General features: G+C 47.4%; 2 protein-coding genes across 2 annotated transcripts in view; both read right to left on the reverse strand.

The window, feature by feature from the left end:
- The window catches only part of LOC123761397 (uncharacterized), a 59,664-nt gene extending 41,403 nt beyond the window's left edge, over nt 1-18,261 (reverse strand). Inside the window, exon 1 of the mRNA XM_045747410.2 lies at nt 16,898-18,261. The gene's annotated coding sequence lies outside the window, so the exon portion shown is untranslated. The remainder of the gene's footprint in view (nt 1-16,897) is intronic.
- On the reverse strand, nt 7,189-9,696 carry LOC138357808 (histone-lysine N-methyltransferase 2D-like). The gene is made up of 2 exons (XM_069314968.1): nt 9,654-9,696; nt 7,189-8,531 (listed from the first exon to the last, which is right to left on the reverse strand). The coding sequence occupies exons 1-2, from the start codon at nt 9,694-9,696 to the stop codon at nt 7,189-7,191; spliced, it is 1,386 nt and encodes a 461-aa protein (XP_069171069.1).
- Nucleotides 18,262-20,735: the final 2,474 nt, after the last annotated feature.

The raw sequence follows: 20,735 nt of genomic DNA on the forward strand, positions 1-20,735 counted from the left end.
TCTGTTACTTGATGTATTTCATAAAAAGCACATAAATGTGGCATGTACCACGTGTACCGTGGGCGCTGGGACAGTACCGTGGGCGCTGGGACAGTACCGTGGGCGCTGGGACAGTACCGTGGGCGCTGGGACAGTACCGTGGGCGCTGGGACAGTACCGTGGGCGCTGGGACAGTACCGTGGGCGCTGGGACAGTACCGTTTTCCGGTGGCAGGTGTGTCCAACCTGACACTGTCGTCCAGATGTGTACAGCTGTAATGTCATCTTGTAAACAATTTTGCTTTCACTTTCCGCAGCTTCTCTTAAGACATCTCCCTACTGTCTTGTGATCTCTCATCTCTCCCCAGCATCTCTCCCAGTACCAGCCTCACCAGCATTCCCAGTTCCTGCCTCACCAGCATCCCCAGTACCTGCTTCACCAACATTCCCCAGTCCCCGTCTCACTGTTGCATTATGGCTCTCATGATCGTGTTTAGACTCAACAGACACCAGCTCGTCCTCTCGAGTGGTCACAACGTCACAAAAATGCCGTACTAATTTGTCCGAACATAACCCAGGGCTCACGATTAGAAAACGGGACAGCTCGTCAATTTTGCGAGCCGCTATGCTTAATAGTAAATTATATTTTGGCCGTAGAGGATTTATACATAAAATTATATGTAGTATTTGCGCAGTGCATAATTAATCAATCAAAAGAAGGCACCAACCCGGGAAGGCTTTATATAGCACCGTCAACTGTGTGGGATAATCAGAGCGCTAAATATCACTAAGGAGGCCAGTACGAGAACAAAAGCGCATAAGGCGAACGGTATCAAAGGTATCCGATTCATTAAGGAGTCAATCGAGGGACAAGTGACCGCGAGGGACGGTCGGGAAGCAAAACACACATTCGTCCTGGAAGTCAGGACATTCAACAAGGATATGCACGACCGTCAGAGGGACAATGCAGTTTGGACAATAAGGAGCAGGGCGGCGATCCATTAAGTGACCGTGAGTTAAGTGTGTATGGCCAATACATAACCTCGCCAGAGCCGTTTCCCACCGCCGGTTACGGTGGTAGGAGGACGGCCACGGAGACACCACTCTTGAGAGCACGCAGTTTGTTACCACTAACAGAAGACCAACAACTCTGCCAATAGGCAAGGATGGAAGAATGATTTACTGGGTAGAAATCGGAATAAGGAACTTCTTTACGGGAGATGGGACAATTAAGTTCGGATAGCTTCCTTAGCGGCAGCGTCCCACGCTCACTTAAGGGCACACCAATATGGGTGGGAACCCAGCAAAACTCCACTGTCTTAAATCTACTGGAGATAAGAAACAGCCAATGTTGAATTTCTAATACCATAGGATGGACATGGTTAAAGGACCCCAGAGCCATGAGGACACTGCGAATGTCAACTACAACATCAAAGGAAGATTGACAGCGAGAAAGCAGTTGACGAAGCACATAAAATCATCACCAGTCGACACATGGTGCGGGAGAATAACTGTGCCAATGCTGGCATTTAACTGGACATTTTTGGAGATCCGAACAGTGATCTCCCCAATGCAGGATAACGAGACTAAGCAGTCAGCTGCTTGCTGAGACGGGGCTGCAACAACACGTGTACCAGTACGGGTGAGATTAAAAGTGACAGGTATCCACCGATTCAACAAGGTGCTTATTAATGAATAAATCATCAGGACGTGTAGAAACAACATGATTGAGATCCAAATACTTAGTCCATGTAGTAGGACCAAACAAAGCTTGGAATGTATTAGAACTGGAAGGAATCATGCGAGTGTGGAGAGGACGGTACCGGGTACCCCCAGTAACTGAGTGGGGTAAAAGGCGTAGTTGTTACAATGAGTGATGGAGCCACTCCAGGGGATCAGGTAGTCACCACTGGGGGCATGGGGCTCAACCTTGCCACATAGGTGGGAGGGGAGCAGAGAGGGGTAGTCGGAAGGGTCAGGGAAGCAGCTTGGTCTGGACCCAATGAAGCGGGGGCTACAGAGACCAGCCTTCCATCACAGTCTGACTCGGCGGCCTGGTCGCCCTCCCCACAAGCCTGGGAAGTTGAGAGAGGGTCAGTCATCGGCATATAAACTAACAGATAAAAATTAATCCACGAATAAGCCCCCATACCCACCATGGAGCCACAATTAAAGAATAGGACACCCAAAAAGATGCTTTCATCCCCACCCCCCCACGGGTGCATCGTGGGTATACACTCCCGCAATCACTACCTTAAGAACCGTCAGTCCGTCGAGATCGGGTTCAGCAATGAAGGCGAGGATTGACAATAAAAGCGTATCCTCGCTCGACAACATCAGGTACCACAGTTCTATGGGTGAGAGTGTGCTCCTCCCCAAACACCCGGGCGTCAAAACAGAAGACGACGTCTGAAAGAATAATCAAGAATGGCAAAAAAGTCGGCGGGAAATAACAGTCAGAAAGAAGAGGGGAGGGAGAGGAAAAATGAAACATAAGGAAGAGGAAACGGCATCCAGCACAATTAGTGAAGACAGCAGCAGGATCATAAGGCTACAAAAGGACAGAGGACCGTCCCATGGAGCATCACACTCCGGCGGCCGCCCACCCGCCCCTCACGACGCCCACGGGCTGGAAAGCGAGGGGTCATGCAGTGTATAATTATCTGATCATTAAGGATAACATATAGTGTCTCGGCACCTGTGTTCCTATTGTAAGGTGTCTTCAACCTTCACAATATAATTAATAATAATATAATGCATTGTGTCGGGGGACAGGCAGCCAGAGTGTATTCATACACGTTAGGCTTATATCGAGGTACAACCCCCCCCCCCTCCTCCAACCCCACAACAAGTTAAGTCCTGAGTACTACTTACTGCAAGGTGAACAAGCACATAGGGTGACAGGAAATGTGCCAAACCATTTATGTCCCGCCCGGGATTCGAACCCGGAATTCTCGATTGTGCGTCGAAGAAGAACCCGACTGTACCACCGGGATATCACTATCTTGAGGATATATTTGAGATAATATGGCATCAAGCCAAAAGGAATTATAGACCACACAGCAACACGCCCCAGAGCACTCGCCCAATACTTTATACGGGAGTGAAAGTTGCTAGAAAATGCCAAATAATTCAAAGATTACGTGTTTTTCCTCCATGCGGGAGATGTGTGTGTGTGCCTGTCATAGAGGGCCTGGACAGTCATGGGGCGGTGATGGCTCTCCACACCTTCCCTCTCAACTGTGGTCGTCACTCACACTGAAAAGACGTCTGGAATCATGCTGTTGTGACGCGTCATTGTGTTGTTCAAGACGACAGCTCCTGTGTCAGCGAGTCTGTGACAGCCTGAGAATGCTGTCGTCTTTTTCAGCGTCTCGGCGCCAGTTGGTCCTCGTCTCCTGCGTCAACGTATCGGCTCTACGACATCTGTTTCCAGCCAACGGTTATAGCTTCAGGAAAATTTCCGCCACAGGAAAACGTTTTGGCAACGTATCCATTCACCTGATGCAACTATTCTAGACAGTACCAAAGAGTGTGATAACTATTGTGTACTCCCACACTCATCCTGTGAGCGGTACTGCAAAAACATTACAGAGGGTTTTTAATATTTATCTGCACAATTTGTAATTAATTATAATAACCAGTAACAAACTTCTTGCACTGCAACTGCTATGGAAGTTGCAGTGCAGTCCATCCAGTGTGCATCACTGGATGGAAGTCACTTTGTTAATACTGAAATTATTTGATGTTACGGGGTGAGAGTCTTTAAGGTTATGGCGTTCACGGCTTCTGTTATCACATTCATATTCCTTTATCTAGAAGAGGCGCTGTCACTCAAATCATCAGCTGTAGTCATAAAAGGTTGTACATTTATGTTTGCCAGTTTACGACTGTATAATATAGATTCACATTTATATTTAGAACCTTTTTTTGACTGTTTTATAGGATTTATTACAGATGTGGCGGGAGTGAACAGGTGTACAGTCGTTGTTAACGTGTATATTTTCCAATTAGAGCGATGAGACTTGGCAAAATATAATAATTCTAATTTTATGTTATATAATATGAATATGACAATATGAAGAATTATCTTAATCTGTTTCTCTTTGTGTACCTAACTTAGACGCAAGCCGAGTTATGAAGGTTGTATGCGTGCGTTCGTGATTTGTTTCTCGGATGGGTATGGAGGCAACATACTGTGTCAGAGTAGCTTGTTATCCCTCGCTTCTCTCCGGCCCTGATTGCTAGTACTGCAGTAGCGTCTGGCAGGTGACGGTGTCGCTTGGTATGAGACGGGTGTTGAGAGAGACGTTGGAGAACCCTGGCATTATGTGGGGGTCTGTGGATCGTCTCTCATTTCCTGTCCAAGTACGGGAAGACACTTGAGGCTTGCAGAAAGGTTTTGGTCACCTCAGTAGTGAGTAACTGTAGTTGAGTATATTCGTTGTTTTGTAGAGCATCTCAGCGTGCCAGAGGTTGTCAAAGGCTGTTCTCCTTCACTAGCTGTGATTGAAGGTTTACTGTGCTTGTGGATACCATAGACAGCAGGGAAAGCATTTATGACTGGTTCAGTAATTATAGGGAAATATACTCACATTTGTTGTGTTTTCTTAGAGTAATAGGTATTGCTCACGCCTCCATACCTCACCAGTGATTTGGGCCGGGTTCGAGTCCTGGGCAGGAAGGGTCAACTGCGGCACCGATCCTCAACTGTTCACCCTGTTCACCCAGCAGTGTTGGGAAGCTGGTTATAAGTTGCTTCACGGGGTGCAGGAGAGACTAGGATAGCGAGGCTTACCGTACTCCGCGCCAAACCCCAGCTACAAGCCTGCCAACATGAGTCAATTTGTCGTTTCCTGTTAATACCTGCGTAGTAAAAAAGTTATTTTTATTCTATCATGCAAAATGCATTTGGAACCTGTAGCACAGTAGTCCCCGCAGGCAGGTTACAACCGATAGGTCCCGATTTGATTCCCGGGAAAGAGGAGACGTTTGGATAATTTTCTTTACACATGACGGTTCGACTCGCACATAGCAGTCAATAGGTTCTGGGAAATATGTAACTGTTGTGGCTTGCATCCTGTGGAAGATCAGCCGCTGGCCTAAAGTCGCCTATCGTCCGAACAGGCTTCCTGTCCCGCGCAATAAGTGGCATTGTGTCGGAGCCATCAGTTGCGTCATTCCGTCAGACGCGCCAGGAAACTACGACTGTAATTTAACCGACCAATAACGTGCCATCACAGCCAGAGGGGACAACGAGGGTGGCAGTTCATGTTTTTAAACACTGCTTCAGACCTGCTAGAATGATATGCCTTGCCAGAATACTTTCCCCGTCCGGTCATTAGGGCCGAGGTGACGGCGTTCTCGATCGCGACCTTCCACGGCTGAGTGGCGCTTGGTGAGAAGCGCTCCAGTACCTTCCCTCCGAGGTCACACCGTCTCCAGTACCTCCATCCTCGACCACACCCCCACCAGTACCTCCATCCTCGACCACACCTCCACCAGGACCACCCTCCAGGACCACACTCCCACCCTCCAGGACCACACTCCCACCAGTACCACCCTCCAGGACCACACCCCAACCAGTACCACCCTCCAGGACCACACCCCCACCAGTACCACCCTCCAGGACCACACCCCCACCAGTGCCTCCCTCCAGGACCACACCCCCACCAGTACCTCCCTCCAGGACCACACCCCCACCAGTACCACCCTCCAGGACCACACCCACACCAGTACCTCCCTCCAGGACCACACCCCCACCAGTACCACCCTCCAGGACCACACCCCCACCAGTACCTCCCTCCAGGACCACACCCCCACCAGTACCACCCTCCAGGACCACACTCCCACCAGTACCACCCTCCAGGACCACACCCCAACCAGTACCTCCCTCCAGGACCACACTCCCACCAGTACCACCCTCCAGGACCACACCCCCACCAGTACCTCCCTCCAGGACCACACCCCCACCAGTACCACCCTCCAGGACCCCACCCCCACCAGTACCTCCCTCCAGGACCACACCCCCACCAGTACCACCCTCCAGGACCACACTCCCACCAGTACCTCCCTCCAGGACCACACCCCCACCAGTACCACCCTCCAGGACCACACCCCCACCAGTACCTCCCTCCAGGACCACACCCCCACCAGTACCTCCCTCCAGCACCACACCTCCACCAGTACCTCCCTCCAGGACCACACTCCCCCCAGTACCACCCTCCAGGACCACACCCCCACCAGTACCTCCCTCCAGGACCACACCCCCACCAGTACCACCCTCCAGGACCACACCCCCACCAGTACCACCCTCCAGGACCACACTCCCCCCAGTACCTCCCTCCAGGACCACACCCCCACCAGTTCCACCCTCCAGGACCACCCCTTCACCCTCTAGGACCACACCTCCATAAGTCAGTCTTGGAGGGAACACAGGTGATGGGGGCGGCGGTCCCTGAGCTAGCATAGAATCTCAGGATATCTAAGTGCCAAAGAGCCCGGCTGTGGTCCTCTGCAGTGTACAACAACGCAGTGATCAGTGTGTATACACTGTGGTAAGTATACTATAGGTAAGGTATGTGACACAGCACATGCTTCAGCGAGTTACTAAAGGAAATTATTATTGATTTCCGTGCCTTAACGAGCTTCACAAAATAATAATAAACCTATTGTCAGAAGTATTGAAAACGGCCGCAATTCATAACAGCATTAAATTTGTATACATCTCCATTACAATAGTTTCAAATCCTTCTTCGTCAGTAATAAAACCGGTTTTTGAGCATCAGTTATATGTCAGTGTGTGCTGCTTATTGCAGCTCTCTTATAAATGTGTTTTCAAGTGTTTAATGTCCCAAGAATCACTTTCACTTGTATTCTTGCTCTTGAAGAGCCAGTTTAGGATTCCTCGCAGGCGAATTGCCTCAACTTTCATTGGCTGGATACTGCACTTTCTCGTAGTATGGAGCCAATGGTGTTAAGCCCACGTCCGTTCACCAAGGAAACTGGCGTCGAGCGACGGAAAAAAAAAGCTAAAGTGACGAGAGTAGTTTTCTGTTTCAACCGGTCAAGCGATCGCTTAGTTACCCAAGTGAGCTAAGTGAAACTGACAGCCGAGACAGTTGTGTTTACCTGTGATCGCTCTAATTTATTGCTCTGTAATTACTGCGGTCACTTTCTTCACACGGACACTCAACCCTAAACCAGTCCTTTAAGAGGTGTCGTGTGGAGGTACTGGCAGACTGTCGTCCTCGTGGGGAGGTACTGGCAGACTGTCGTCCTTGTTGGGAGGTACTGGCAGACTGTCGTCCTCGTGTGGAGGTACTGGCAGACTGTCGTCCTCGTGTGGAGGTACTGGCAGACTGTCGTCCTCGTGTGGAGGTACTGGCAGACTGTCGTCCTCGTGTGGAGGTACTGGCAGACTGTCGTCCTCGTGTGGAGGTACTGGCAGACTGTCGTCCTCGTGTGGAGGTACTGGCAGACTGTCGTCCTCGTGTGGAGGTACTGGCAGACTGTCGTCCTCGTGTGGAGGTACTGGCAGACTGTCGTCCTCGTGTGGAGGTACTGGCAGACTGTCGTCCTCGTGTGGAGGTACTGGCAGACTGTCGTCCTCGTGTGGAGGTACTGGCAGACTGTCGTCCTCGTGTGGAGGTACTGGCAGACTGTCGTCCTCGTGTGGAGGTACTGGCAGACTGTCGTCCTCGTGTGGAGGTACTGGCAGACTGTCGTCCTCGTGTGGAGGTACTGGCAGACTGTCGTCCTCGTGTGGAGGTACTGGCAGACTGTCGTCCTCGTGTGGAGGTACTGGCAGACTGTCGTCCTCGTGTGGAGGTACTGGCAGACTGTCGTCCTCGTGTGGAGGTACTGGCAGACTGTCGTCCTCGTGTGGAGGTACTGGCAGACTGTCGTCCTCGTGTGGAGGTACTGGCAGACTGTCGTCCTCGTGTGGAGGTACTGGCAGACTGTCGTCCTCGTGTGGAGGTACTGGCAGACTGTCGTCCTCGTGTGGAGGTACTGGCAGACTGTCGTCCTCGTGTGGAGGTACTGGCAGACTGTCGTCCTCGTGTGGAGGTACTGGCAGACTGTCGTCCTCGTGTGGAGGTACTGGCAGACTGTCGTCCTCGTGTGGAGGTACTGGCAGACTGTCGTCCTCGTGTGGAGGTACTGGCAGACTGTCGTCCTCGTGTGGAGGTACTGGCAGACTGTCGTCCTCGTGTGGAGGTACTGGCAGACTGTCGTCCTCGTGTGGAGGTACTGGCAGACTGTCGTCCTCGTGTGGAGGTACTGGCAGACTGTCGTCCTCGTGTGGAGGTACTGGCAGGCTGTCGTCCTCGTGTGGAGGTACTGGCAGACTGTCGTCCTCGTGTGGAGGTACTGGCAGACTGTCGTCCTCGTGTGGAGGTACTGGCAGACTGTCGTCCTCGTGTGGAGGTACTGGCAGACTGTCGTCCTCGTGTGGAGGTACTGGCAGACTGTCGTCCTCGTGGGGAGGTACTGGCAGACTGTCGTCCTTGTGGGGAGGTACTGGCAGACTGTCGTCCTTGTGGGGAGGTACTGGAAGATAAGTGGGATATGAAGATGTTGTCCTAATTCAAGCCACAACCTTGGGAAACATTAAACAATCAACTGAACTCCTTGGAAGGAAGTGTGCTGAGCTCTGTTTCACTCTCTCCACAAACAAGACAAAAACATACTCTCATCACTAGCCGGGAGAAAATGAAGAACTACAAATTAATGGCGTCACTGTCGGCTCTAACAAGGGGAGGAAAGAGGGGCTCCACCAGTTAATAGGAACATGTAAAAGTTGACTCGGGGCACTGTGCTATGACCTTGAATGGGCATAGAGCCTCAATTATTGTTCTTAAAATGATGTACACAGCCTATGTGCGCTTCGTCATAGACTATGTCGCGCCAGTTTTGTGCACCAATTCCCAAAGCGATATGATAAAAAAAAAGCATCCAAAATGAAGCCATGACAATCATTCTTGGAGTCCCAAGAACTGCCAAAACATCAAATCTACGAGAGAGGTTGTTCCTACACAGTGTTAAAAGCAGAATTAGGGAACTGAATGCTAAGCTTGCAATTAAAATAGACAAAGATCCCCATTACAATGATAGTGCCAAAAATTCTGTACTACTTACAAAGGGAAACAGGAGAAGCAAAAAATGGCATCACAGATCAGTCTGTTACCTGGAAGAACTTCACCTGCTTGAGCAAGCCCGTGAGCTCCTGCCTGTAGAGAGGTCACCTCCCTGGGAGGATGACTCTTGCAGGATTATCATCAATGAGATGACAACGAAAAAGTTCAACATGATGCCACAAGAAATGAGGCACAGGTATCTGGAGGAATTTATTAAGAAGCCGGAAATTAATTAGATCAAATATACACTGATGGGTCGTCTAATCCTGTCAATGGCAGGGCTGGTGCAGCATACACGGTAATCAGGAATAATGCCTTTCAACTAGGAACTTCAGAAAAAGCACATATTGAGAACTATGCCTCCAACACAAGCAGAACTAATTGCCATTGTTATGGAGTTAAGATGCCTTGAACGAAACACTAATGGTGCAGTAATCTGCACTAACTCAAAAGCAGCGCTACAAAGCCTTCGTAAAAATCGGGCAGAAAATCTTGCCATAGTCGCTGCAATCAAGAGAGCTGTGAGAGTACTAACCAATCAAGGAAGAGTCGTCAAGTTTCTGTGGATCCCCTCCCATGTTGGAATATGTGGGAATGAACGAGCAGATGTGCTGGCTGCTAAAGGAGACCACATTGAATGCTTAATACCCAAGACTGCTACAAATTAGAGGTATTATCAGGCAATATTTCAGTGACAAGGTAATTGAGGAAAGGAGGATAGAAGCACAAATCAGTGACTCTGAACGATGGTACAACATGGTTACAGCTAGCAATCCCAATCATTATGGACGAAGAGCAGGTGGCAGCGGGAGAAAATTAGTAATAGCAAGAATCCGTCTTGGATACAAATATCTATGGAGATTCGGAATGGAAACAGTTGAGCAGCGGAGTTGCAGAATCTGTGGTGAGAGTGATGGACACCGCCTTGACCACTACCTGACAGTGTGTGAACAACTGAGACAGATTAGAACTATGTGTAGAATAATAAACCCCACATTGTTCTAGTTAGGAAAATACAATTCGTCAAATATATATACTGTTCTTAAAAGATTTCCCCCCATTTGCACCCGCAAGATAACGTAAGATTTTAAGGATGTAAGATTAACGTAAGATGTTCATCTTTTTATTTGAGAAGCTGTTCACTTGAGACAGCAAGTCCCAGCTGTGTCTGGGTACAAGTGACAGGATGAACAACCCAGCGGGTTTTCTTCCTATTGGGGAGTGTTGTACATGCTGCTACGGCGGTGTGTCCACTCACAGGATGAATGACGCTGCCCAATACTGTCACTATGGCGGTGTGTTCACTCACAGGATGAGTGGCGCTCCCCAATACTGTCACTATGGCGGTGTGTTCACTCACAGGATGAGTGGCGCTCCCCAATACTGTCACTATGGCGGTGTGTCCACTCATAGGATGAGTGGCGCTTCCCAATACTGTCACTATGGTGGTGTGTCCACTCACAGGATGAGTGGCGCTCCCCAATACTGTCACTATGGCGGTGTGTCCACTCACAAGGATGAGTGGCGCTGACCAATACTGTCACTATGGCGGTGTGTCCACTCACAAGGATGAGTGGCGCTGACCAATACTGTCACTATGGCGGTGTGTCCACTCACAAGGATGAGTGGCGCTGACCAATACTGTCACTATGGCGGTGTGTCCACTCACAGGATGAGTGACGCTCCACAAACTCGCTCCTCGGAACAAAATTAAAAAGAAAAAAATTAACCCCATCACCTGTGGATGGGATATAAACAACCCATCATCCTCTACGATACATTGGAAAACATCTTGTTGATGGACTAGTGTTCCCAAACTGCTGCTGACAGTTATGGAGATGAATGACCTTGCGTGACCGTGCCAGGAAAGAACAGCAGGCCCGCGTGGCTGTTGTAGAACACGGTGTTCCTCCAACAGCCACGCAGGGAAATGTATGGGAGGCACAAAAAGGTGCTGTAAGATGTGAAAGTGTTGAGAGAGCGCGGGTGTTTGATGTGCCGAGTGACACAAAGCTGAGAGGAAGTGAGACTGATGAGTGTAAGTACTCGGGGAGGGAGTGAGTGAATGTTGATGGGGGTAATACAGGAGTATTCTTAATGGTAACTGAAGGGTGGTGTGAGGAACCACTGCATCACAGTTACAAGTGTTGTGAAGAACATTACATTGTGAAATGTTCTTGTTATGTCATGACCACCAGGTAAGCCTCGTGGGGTACACCTTCCCCCTATTCAATCATCGGCACTCCTGCCCTCAAGTGCATCACACTCTAAAACTCTACGGATTGAGTGCACTAGTTCAAGGGGTGAACTTAATCTACATGACACGGCGCCTCGCAGTTGAGTGGACAGCTCTTCGGATTCGTAGTCATGAAGTTCCGGGTTCGATCCCCGTTTGAGGCAGAGACAAATGGACAAAATGTTTCTTTCACCCTAATGCCCCTGTTACCTAGCAGTAAATAGGTACCTGGGAGTTAGACAGCTGTTACAGGCTGCTTCCTGGGAGGGGGGTGTATGTGAAAAAAAAGTTTGTTAGTAACAGTTGATTGATTGACAGTTGAGAGGCGGGCCGAAAGAGCAGGGCTCAACCCCCGCAAGCACAACTAGGTGAATACATCTAGGTAAATACAGTCACGTGTTTTCAAGTTGGAACATAAAATACCTCTAGGGGCCAGTGACCAGTCTGTTCTAGTCTTTGACTACATGATGGAACTCAAACTTGTGACGAAGGGACAAGAGGTCTGGGAAAGGAGAGTTGATTACAAGAAAGGGGACTACAGGAGGATAAAGGACTATCTGGGAGAAGTGCAGTGGGAGGAAGAACTTAGAGGAAAAACAGTCCAAGATATGATGGACCTAGTCACATGGAAATGCAAGAAGGCCGAAGAGAGATTTATTCCAACAGCAACGGAAAAAAGTAAGAGGGGAATATAATAACCCATGGTTTAATAGACAGTGTCAGGAAGCAAAACTGAGAAGCAGGAGGGAGTGGAGGAAGTACAGAAAACAAAGGACAGAGGACAACAGGATCAGATGCAACAGAGCTAGGAATGATTACATTAACATAAGACGAACATCGGAACGAAATTATGAGAACGATATTGCGATCAAAGCGAAAAAGCAACCTAAATTACTTCACAGCCATATAAGAAGGAAGATGTCGGTAAACGACCAAATGACAAGACTAAGGAAAACAGAGGGAGCATGTAAAGAAAGTGACAAGGAAATCTGCGAGGCACTGAATGCCAGTTTCCATGGAGTGTTCACAACCGAGCCTGAGCAGCTCCCATTGTTAGAAGAGATTACCCTAGATGAAAGACTATCAGATATAGAGGTGACAGCAGAGGAGGTAATGAAACAGTTGACAACACTGGATGCAACTAAAGCAGTTGGACCAGACAAAGTATCACCGTGGATACTAAAAGAGGCAGCGCAGGCCCGAACTGGATAGGTTAGGTCATAACAATTCAATTGTCTGTTATAATTACACAAGAATGGAAGCCGGCGTTGCCCGGGTCTCTCTCTGAACATGCAGTATTACGTTAAGCTGACAATCGACTGAAAAACAAATTCCCTAACAAAAAAACATTTTAGGCAGTGAGTCGCTGGTGGTTGCAATGAAATTTGACACTGCCTAAAGAGGGGTCATTAGCACTGTTCGCAGCCCGCTTATGACAGTCCCAAACTACTCATTAATCACCCACCTTAGTGATTAAGTCATCTCCAGCCTTGGACAAACGTGTTATTGTATATAGGAAAAATAAACGTGAACATATCTATATTATGAGCAAGTCTGGTTTGTGTCCACAGTTGGAGGACAGAGGCTTGGTGCTAGCCCCGCTCAAATTTGTAGGGAAGGTAGTGTGGGGTACGGGACGGACATAGGCTAGTCGGGGTAGGTCTAAGTTAAATCATTTACGTAATATAGTGTGTAATTCAACACTTCCTGAGCGATTTTCATGAAGTCAAAGTAGTCCGGAATGAAAGCGGGCATGTGATGTCCGTAGAGTGTGATGTCCGTAGAGTGTGATATTAATCAGCCATTTACTCGCAATTTCTTAATATATTTTCTGAGAGAAGGGGAAGATGGGGAAGAGAGGGTAGGAGAAGCAGAACGGAGAAGGGAACCAAAGTGGTGGGGGAGGAAAGGCGGATAAGAGACCCATGCAATTATCGCAGACCTTCTTAACAATGCATTTTCTCAGAGAGGAAAGGGGGGGCCCCTTAGGGGATGGGGACAAAGGGGTCAAGGGGAGAAGAGGGGGATGAATTGTGGGGTGAGAGGAGAGAGAGAGAGTCCTCCGATCACCGCCGGGTAAATCTATATCCATAAAATTATAATGTTTAAAATTGAGGATTTGTTTTCTGTTGAGTTTGGGTGCCTTCTTTAGTGGCTTAATTTCTGCTGAGTTTGAGAGTGTGGGGGGGGGGGTGGAGAGGGAGGGAGAAGAGGAGAGGGAGGGGGCAGAGGAGAGGGAGGGGGAAGAGGAGAGGGGGAGGAGTGGAGGAGAGGGAGGGGGCGGAGGAGAGGGAGGGAGTGGAGGAGGGGGGGAGGGAGTGGAGGAGGGGGGGGAGGGAGAGGAGGAGAGGGGGAGGGGTGGAGGAGAGGGGGAGGGGTGGAGGAGAGGGGGAGGGGTGGAGGAGAGGGAGGGGGCAGAGGAGAGGGAGGGGGGTTGGAGAAGAGGGAATTAGAGGGAGAAAATGAAAGAGGTAACGAGAAAGAGGGCGTTACAGGAAAGGCGAAGATGGTGGGAGATAAAGGAAGAGAGTGGCGATAATGGAAGATAAGAGAAAGCTAGAGAGTGGGAATAGATAAGAGAGGGGGATAGTAGGGATATTGGGAGCGAGGGCGGAGAGGGGAGAAAGTGAGAGAGAGAGGGGAAGAGCGGTGAGAGGGAGACCCGGGCCCTGCCGGCGACCCCATCTAGTGATAATAAACATGAGATATCTTGAGGTAAAGACTTGTATTATACCAAGAAGCTTCAGAATAATTATAATGGGTAATATAAGGAGAAGGAGTAACCCTTGAGCACGGGGTGTTGAGCACGGGGTGTTGAGCACGGGGTGTTGAGCACGGGGTGTTGAGCACACACGCTCTCGGGAAGGAAAGGGAACTATCAGGGAAAAAGCGCCAAGCCATTACGACTATATAGCACTGGGAAGGGGTCATGATAAGGATTTGGGATGGGACGGGGGAAAGGAATGGTGCCCAACCACTTGGACGGTCGGGGATTGAACGCCGACCTGCATGAAGCGAGACCGTCGCTCTACCGTCCACCCCAAGTCGGTGGACCAGGCTCTCGGGAACAATTCCTCCGTAGTAAGACGTTCAAAGTTATGCCTTACTGACGCATATTAAGACGTTCAAAGTTATGCCTTACTGACGCATATTAAGACGTTCAAAGTTATGCCTTACTGACGCATATTAAGACGTTCAAAGTTATGCCTTACTGACGCATATTAAGACGTTCAAAGTTATGCCTTACTGACGCATATTTTAAGCATAAGAATAAGCACACATATACACAGGAGTACATGGCATGTATATAGTGAGAGAGCATACGGAACATAATAATCATTCATTGTGTCGGGGACAGGAAGCCAGAGTGTATTCATACACGTTAGGCTTATATCGAGGTCTGACGGCTAGTTGAACAGAGACATTAACTGAAAGGAAATGTACCCAACCATTTCTATCTCGCCCGGGATTCGAACCCTGAATTCTCGATTGTGCGTCGAGAACGAACCCGACCTGGACTGTACCACCTGGACAATAACATGCATAATTAACATGCACGCAGCCCAACCTCTTGGGCTGGACGGTAGAGCGACAGTCTCGCTTCATGCAGGTCGGCGTTCAATCCCCAACCAAGTGGTTGGGCACCATTCCTTCCCCCCGTCCCATTCCAAATCCTTATCCTGACCCCTTCCCAGTGCTATAAAGTCGTAACGGCCTGGCGCTTTCCCCCCAACAGTTCCCTCCCCTAACATGCAGGCAGGACCAACCCCGTGGTTGTGATCAATATAGAGAGGATGGAAGCCGCGGCGTCGCAAGCGGACCAACCCCGTGGTTGTGATCAATATAGAGAGGATGGAAGCCCCGGCGAGGCAAGCGGATGCAGAGTGTAAAAAACAAGTTGATATTATCTGAGGTTAAGCAACTGGCAAGAGATAAACATGGGTCGTGACATTAAGGAAAATTTCGTTATAATGTTATATTGGTGACAGTCACAGTTGCTGGACCACTATGACATGGCATTAGATGCTATGGAGGCAAGCAAAACGCTGATGTAATTTACACAGATTTCGCAGAAGCCTTCGACAAATGTGACCATGGCGTTATTGCACATAAAATGCGTTCAAAAGGAATTACCTGAAAAATGGGCAGATGGATCTACAATTTCCTGACTAACAGAACCCAATGTGTAATAGTCAACGAAAAAAATCCGGTTCATCAACCGTGAGGAGCTCAGTCCCCCAGGGTACTGTGCTTGCTCCAGTACTTTTCCTCATCCTCATATCGAACACCTTGTCTATACATCCTCGTATACACAAGGACACAATCTATAGTACCTTATCATCCTTTACAGATTACTCTAGGATTTTCACGAGAGTAGACAAGAGGACATGGCAAACCTCCAGATATAAATCATGTCTTTCAATGGGCTACAGAAAATAATATAATATTTAATGAAGTTCCAGCACTTAAGCTATGGAAAAAATTAAAATATGAAAACGGAAACCACGTAAAAACCCGCAGTCAAATAATACCATAGACCGTAAAAGCAATATAAAGTATTTGAGTACTCTGTAATGCTTTTTGCGCTACCGCTCACAGGATGAGTATGGTGTGCACAATGAATTAGCCGCCTCCGGCGGCAACAATAAAAAAAATCATGTCGGAAGACCTTACCTTTACAAAACACAATAAAGTTGCCGTCACAACTGCAAGAAAAATGACAGGTTGGATAACAAGAACCTTTCACACTGGAGATGCTATACCGATGATGATACTTTTCAAGACGCTAGTGCTCTCTAGAGTGGAGTACTGCTGCACAATGACAGCCCCTTTCAAAGTTGGAGAAATTGCTGACCTGGAGAGCGTGCAGAGATCCTTTACTGCTAGAATCCACTCAGTAAAACATTTAAACTATTGGGACCGACTAAAGAGCCTAAATCTGTACTCCCTTGAGCGCAGGCGGGAGAGATACATAATAATCTACACGTGAAAAATAGTAGAGGAGCTGGTCCCAAACCTGCACACAGAAATAACATCACATGAGACCAGAAGACATGGCAGGATGTGCAGAATACCCCCGTTGAAGAGCAGAGGTGCAACAGGTACTCAGAGAGAACTCTATCAACATCAGAGGCCAGAGACTGCTCAACACGCTTCCACTACACATAAGGGACATAACTGGCCGACCCCTCACAGTGTTCAAGAGAGAACTGGATAAGTACCTCCAAAGGATACCTGATCAACCAGGCTGTGACTCATACGTCAGGCTGCGAGCAGCCGCGTCCAACAGCCTGGTTGACTAGTCCAGCAACCAGGAGGCCTGATCAGAGACCGGGCCGTGGGAACCTTAACCCCCGGAATCCACGCAAAGTAACCACAAGGTTTGTGTGTCTGATATCGCAAAGAGTGACAGATACCACCTGCTGAGGTAGCTCTGATAGCCTATCACGTTTACTCCATTTCATTTTACTGTGACACTCATTTATAAACTGTTGCCAATGTTTACTCTTTGAAACTTGAATAAATACAAAATTATGGCTTACCTGGATATCTGGTAGGAGTTAACCCTCAAAAACTCCATCTGTAAGTCAACACGAAGCTCCTCCGTCCAGAGTAAAATGGCATCTGCCCGGTCTTGCCCCATCACTCGCCCCTTGATACCAGATCTCTCATCAGTCCTGGTCAAACTCTATCATTACTCATTTTTAACTTTACTCTCTTAGTAGGTTATATAAATGAGTCCTTCACAATTTTTTTCCTTCACAAAACATTCCCATACAATGTATAAGTACTCCGCAATAAATCTCCAACTCTAGGTACTAGTTTCCATGGCGGAGTGATAACAGCAACACACGACCTCCCAGCTGCCAGCTGTAGGTTTTTTCAGGAAATATATACTTTACTGCATTTATGTAGCTGTCTCTCCTTTAGCTAAATTGTTACAAAACTTGTCTCCACCAAAATCTCTCTACACGAGACAGGGTTCGTAGCGTGCACCACCTGCTGAGGTAGACCTTCAACCTCAGATGGGCAGATGGGTTCCCCGAACACAAGATGCAACCCGTCCTCAGACCCAGTCCATTCCATCCAGCGGTCGACCCCAAAGACGCATTCATAAATGTTAACATGCTATTCAATCAAAATAGGAAATTTCTCAAATATAAATTAATATTGTTATGTATATTAGTATACTGCGCATAGTTAGGCATTGGTTATGTTAGTTTAGGTGTTTAGGTTCTGATTTGTAGTTCATGGGTGAAGCATTTATAGCGTTGTGGTTCGAACAAAAGTTGTCAGCGAATCACTTGTTCCGGAAGTGTTCGGACGTCATCTGTTGTGAGTCGTGTGTAAACCGTTTTTCATTCATAAACAGGGGGTTTGGCGGGTGCATGGAATCACTTTTGGCTCTCTGTTTGGAGGACGGGCTGGCAAGATGGGCTCGGGGTTCATGATAGCCAAATGTAAACTTTGTATAGTTCTCCAAAAGACTTTAGCTTAAAAATCCTTGTGGTAAAGTACTTGACACTATATAATTATAGTTCTATAGATGGCACTATAACCTTCCTGGTATTCACCCATATGACTTCATGGACCTCTTAATCAACTAATTAATACTAAATTACTCTATACAACATTGGAGGAGTTACATAATAGCTGACCCTTATTATATAACTATAATCTTCTATTAAATACGCTAAACAGAACTTTGAAGTTTATATGTTCACAAACTGTGTAACTACTTCATCAATGATGCAATTTGCTCAGCTAAACCAATATTTGGGTTCAGTTCCTGGCATCATTATGTAAGTATGAGGGTGAATAATAAATGGGCCTCACTAAACAAAAATATGTCCACAGGCTGCATGAGGGTTCTATAATGAACCCACTAAGATAGTGTGACACAGTAATCTGCCCTTATCTTGAGGTTATCTTGTGGTTATCTTGACGTTATCTTGGGGTTATCTTGAGGTTATCTTGAGATGATTTCAGGGATTAGGGTCCCCGCGGCCCGGTCCTCGACGAAACCTTCTTCTTGTTACATATCCCCAGGAAGCAGCCTGTAGCAGCTGTCTAACTCCCAGGTGCCTATTTACTGCTAGGTGAACAGGCGCATCAGGGTGAAAGAAACTACCCCTTTGTTTACGCCTCCGCCGGGGATTAAACCCAGAACCTAAGGACTACGAATACCGAGCGCTGTCCACTCAGCCGTCAGGCCCCCATATGCATGACATATTATTCAATATTGTAGTTTTAGAGAATGTCTGTCTGTTCAAGGTTGGAGGGGGACAGTGTCTATGGCAGGCCTCAGACATAAGCTGCTCGGGGTAGGCCTAAGTTAAATGTTTAAAGAAATATCTCCTGTACTACGGGCTCACCATAGCCCGTGCTACTTGGAACTTTGTTCCAGGTAGCGAATCTTTAACAACAACAACATCTGTAACCCGAGAGCGATTTTTATGAAGTCTGAAGATGAAACGGTATGAAATCGTTCATGTTGTGTCCGTAGAAGGGTTGAGGTTACTCCCGCCTTTTACCCGCGCATTTTATTTATTTTTATGTACTTATATACAAGAAGGTACATTGGGTTTGTGAGAGTACATAACATTTGTGTTTTTACACTCTTGCAAACCCACTTACAAGCAGAACGTTTCAGGCAGAGCATTTTTATTTATTTATTTATTTATTTTATTTATTTATTTACAAGAAATTATTATTGGGGGTTAACAGAGAACATAGAAATGAAGTTGATTTTACATTTTCATTATATTTTCATCATTTACATTATATATAACTGGAAATGTCTACCGGTTCAAGGTAGGGGGGGGGGGATGGAAGGCAGCAGCCTCTCCTCATAAACAAAGATTTAAAGTCCATTCCATGCACCTGCCAAACCCCCTGTTTATGAATGAAAAATGATTTGCACACGACTCACAACTGATGAAGTTCGAACACTTCCGGAATAAGTGCTTCACTGACGACTTTTGTTCGAACCACAACGCTGTAAATGCTTCACCCACGTCAGCCCGTCCTCCAAACAAAGATCCAAAAGTGATTCCATGCATCCGCCAAACCCCCTGTTTATGAATGAAAAGCGGTTTACACACGACTCACAACTGCTGACGTTCGAACATATCCGGAACAAGTGTTTCACTGACGAATTTTGTTCGAATCACAACGCTATAAATGCTTCACCCACGTACTACAAATACAAATAATCACCAACAGAACCTAAACACCTAACCTAACCTAACCTATGCCTATATATGCACAATATGCTAATATATTATAATATTAATTTATACTTGAGAAAATTCCCGTTTTGAATGAACAGCATATTAAAATTTATGAATGCGTCTGTGGGGTTGACCGCTGGATGTAATGGACTTGAGTCGAGGACGGGTTGCCCACGTACTACAAATAATCGCCAACAGAACCTAAACACCTAACCTAACCAGTGCATAAATATGTACAATATGCTAATATATAATAATACAAATGTATATCTGAGAAAATTCCTATTTTGAATGAACAGCTTGTTAAAATTTTCGAATGCGTCTTTGGGTTCGATTGCTGGATGGAATGGACTTGATTTGAGGACGGGTTTAAGGGAGATGGAGAGAAAGGGACATGGAAGGAAAAAGAGGGAGAGAGAAAGGGCACGAAAGAATGGGGAAAGAGGGGTGGGACGAAAGGGGGAACAGAGATAGCTAGATAGAGAAATAGAGCTAGAGAGATAGCTAAGATAGAAAGCTAGATATAGACAGAAATAGATACATATTGGTAGAAACAGAAAGACAGACAGACCCGGGCAACGCCGGGTACCCCATGCTATTATATAAAGTCTAATAATGAACAAAGACCCAGTAGTATGTCACAGTAGTATGTCTCTCATTGATTATATATTATATTTATTCTAAAATATTTGAAGATATCATCAAGGTTCATCCGGCATGATGACGGAGTCTGGTAGATGTTATCATCTTCCCGTGAGAGAGATCCTGTGGCATCCTTTGAGAGAGATCCTGAGGCATCCTGTGAGAGAGATCCCGTGGCATCCTGTGAGATCCTGTGGCATCCTGTGAGAGAGAGATCCTGTGGCATCCTGTGAGAGATTCTGTGGCATCCTGTGAGAGATTCTGTGGCATCCTGTGAGAGATCCTGTAGCATCCTGTGAGAGAGATCCTGTGGCATCCTGTGAGAGAGATCCTGTGGCATCCTGTGTGAGAGAGATCCTGAGGCATCCTGTGAGAGAGAGATCCTGTGGCATCCTGTGAGAGAGATCCCGTGGCATCCTGTGAGATCCTGTGGCATCCTGTGAGAGAGAGATCCTGTGGCATCCTGTGAGAGATTCTGTGGCATCCTGTGAGAGATTCAGTGGCA

This window comes from Procambarus clarkii, chromosome 7 (genome assembly GCF_040958095.1).
Source record: "Procambarus clarkii isolate CNS0578487 chromosome 7, FALCON_Pclarkii_2.0, whole genome shotgun sequence".
Classification (NCBI taxonomy): Eukaryota; Metazoa; Arthropoda; class Malacostraca; order Decapoda; family Cambaridae; genus Procambarus; species Procambarus clarkii.

Excerpts from the sequence above, each read along its gene's own strand:
- LOC138357808 (XM_069314968.1), bottom strand. The coding sequence starts at position 9,696 with ATGGGAGGGGATCCACAGAAACTTGACGACTCTTCCTTGATTG. Across the intron at positions 8,532-9,653 it reads TGACGACTCTTCCTTGATTG|TACCTCCCCACAAGGACGAC; the intron begins GTTAGTACTCTC and ends CTTATCTTCCAG.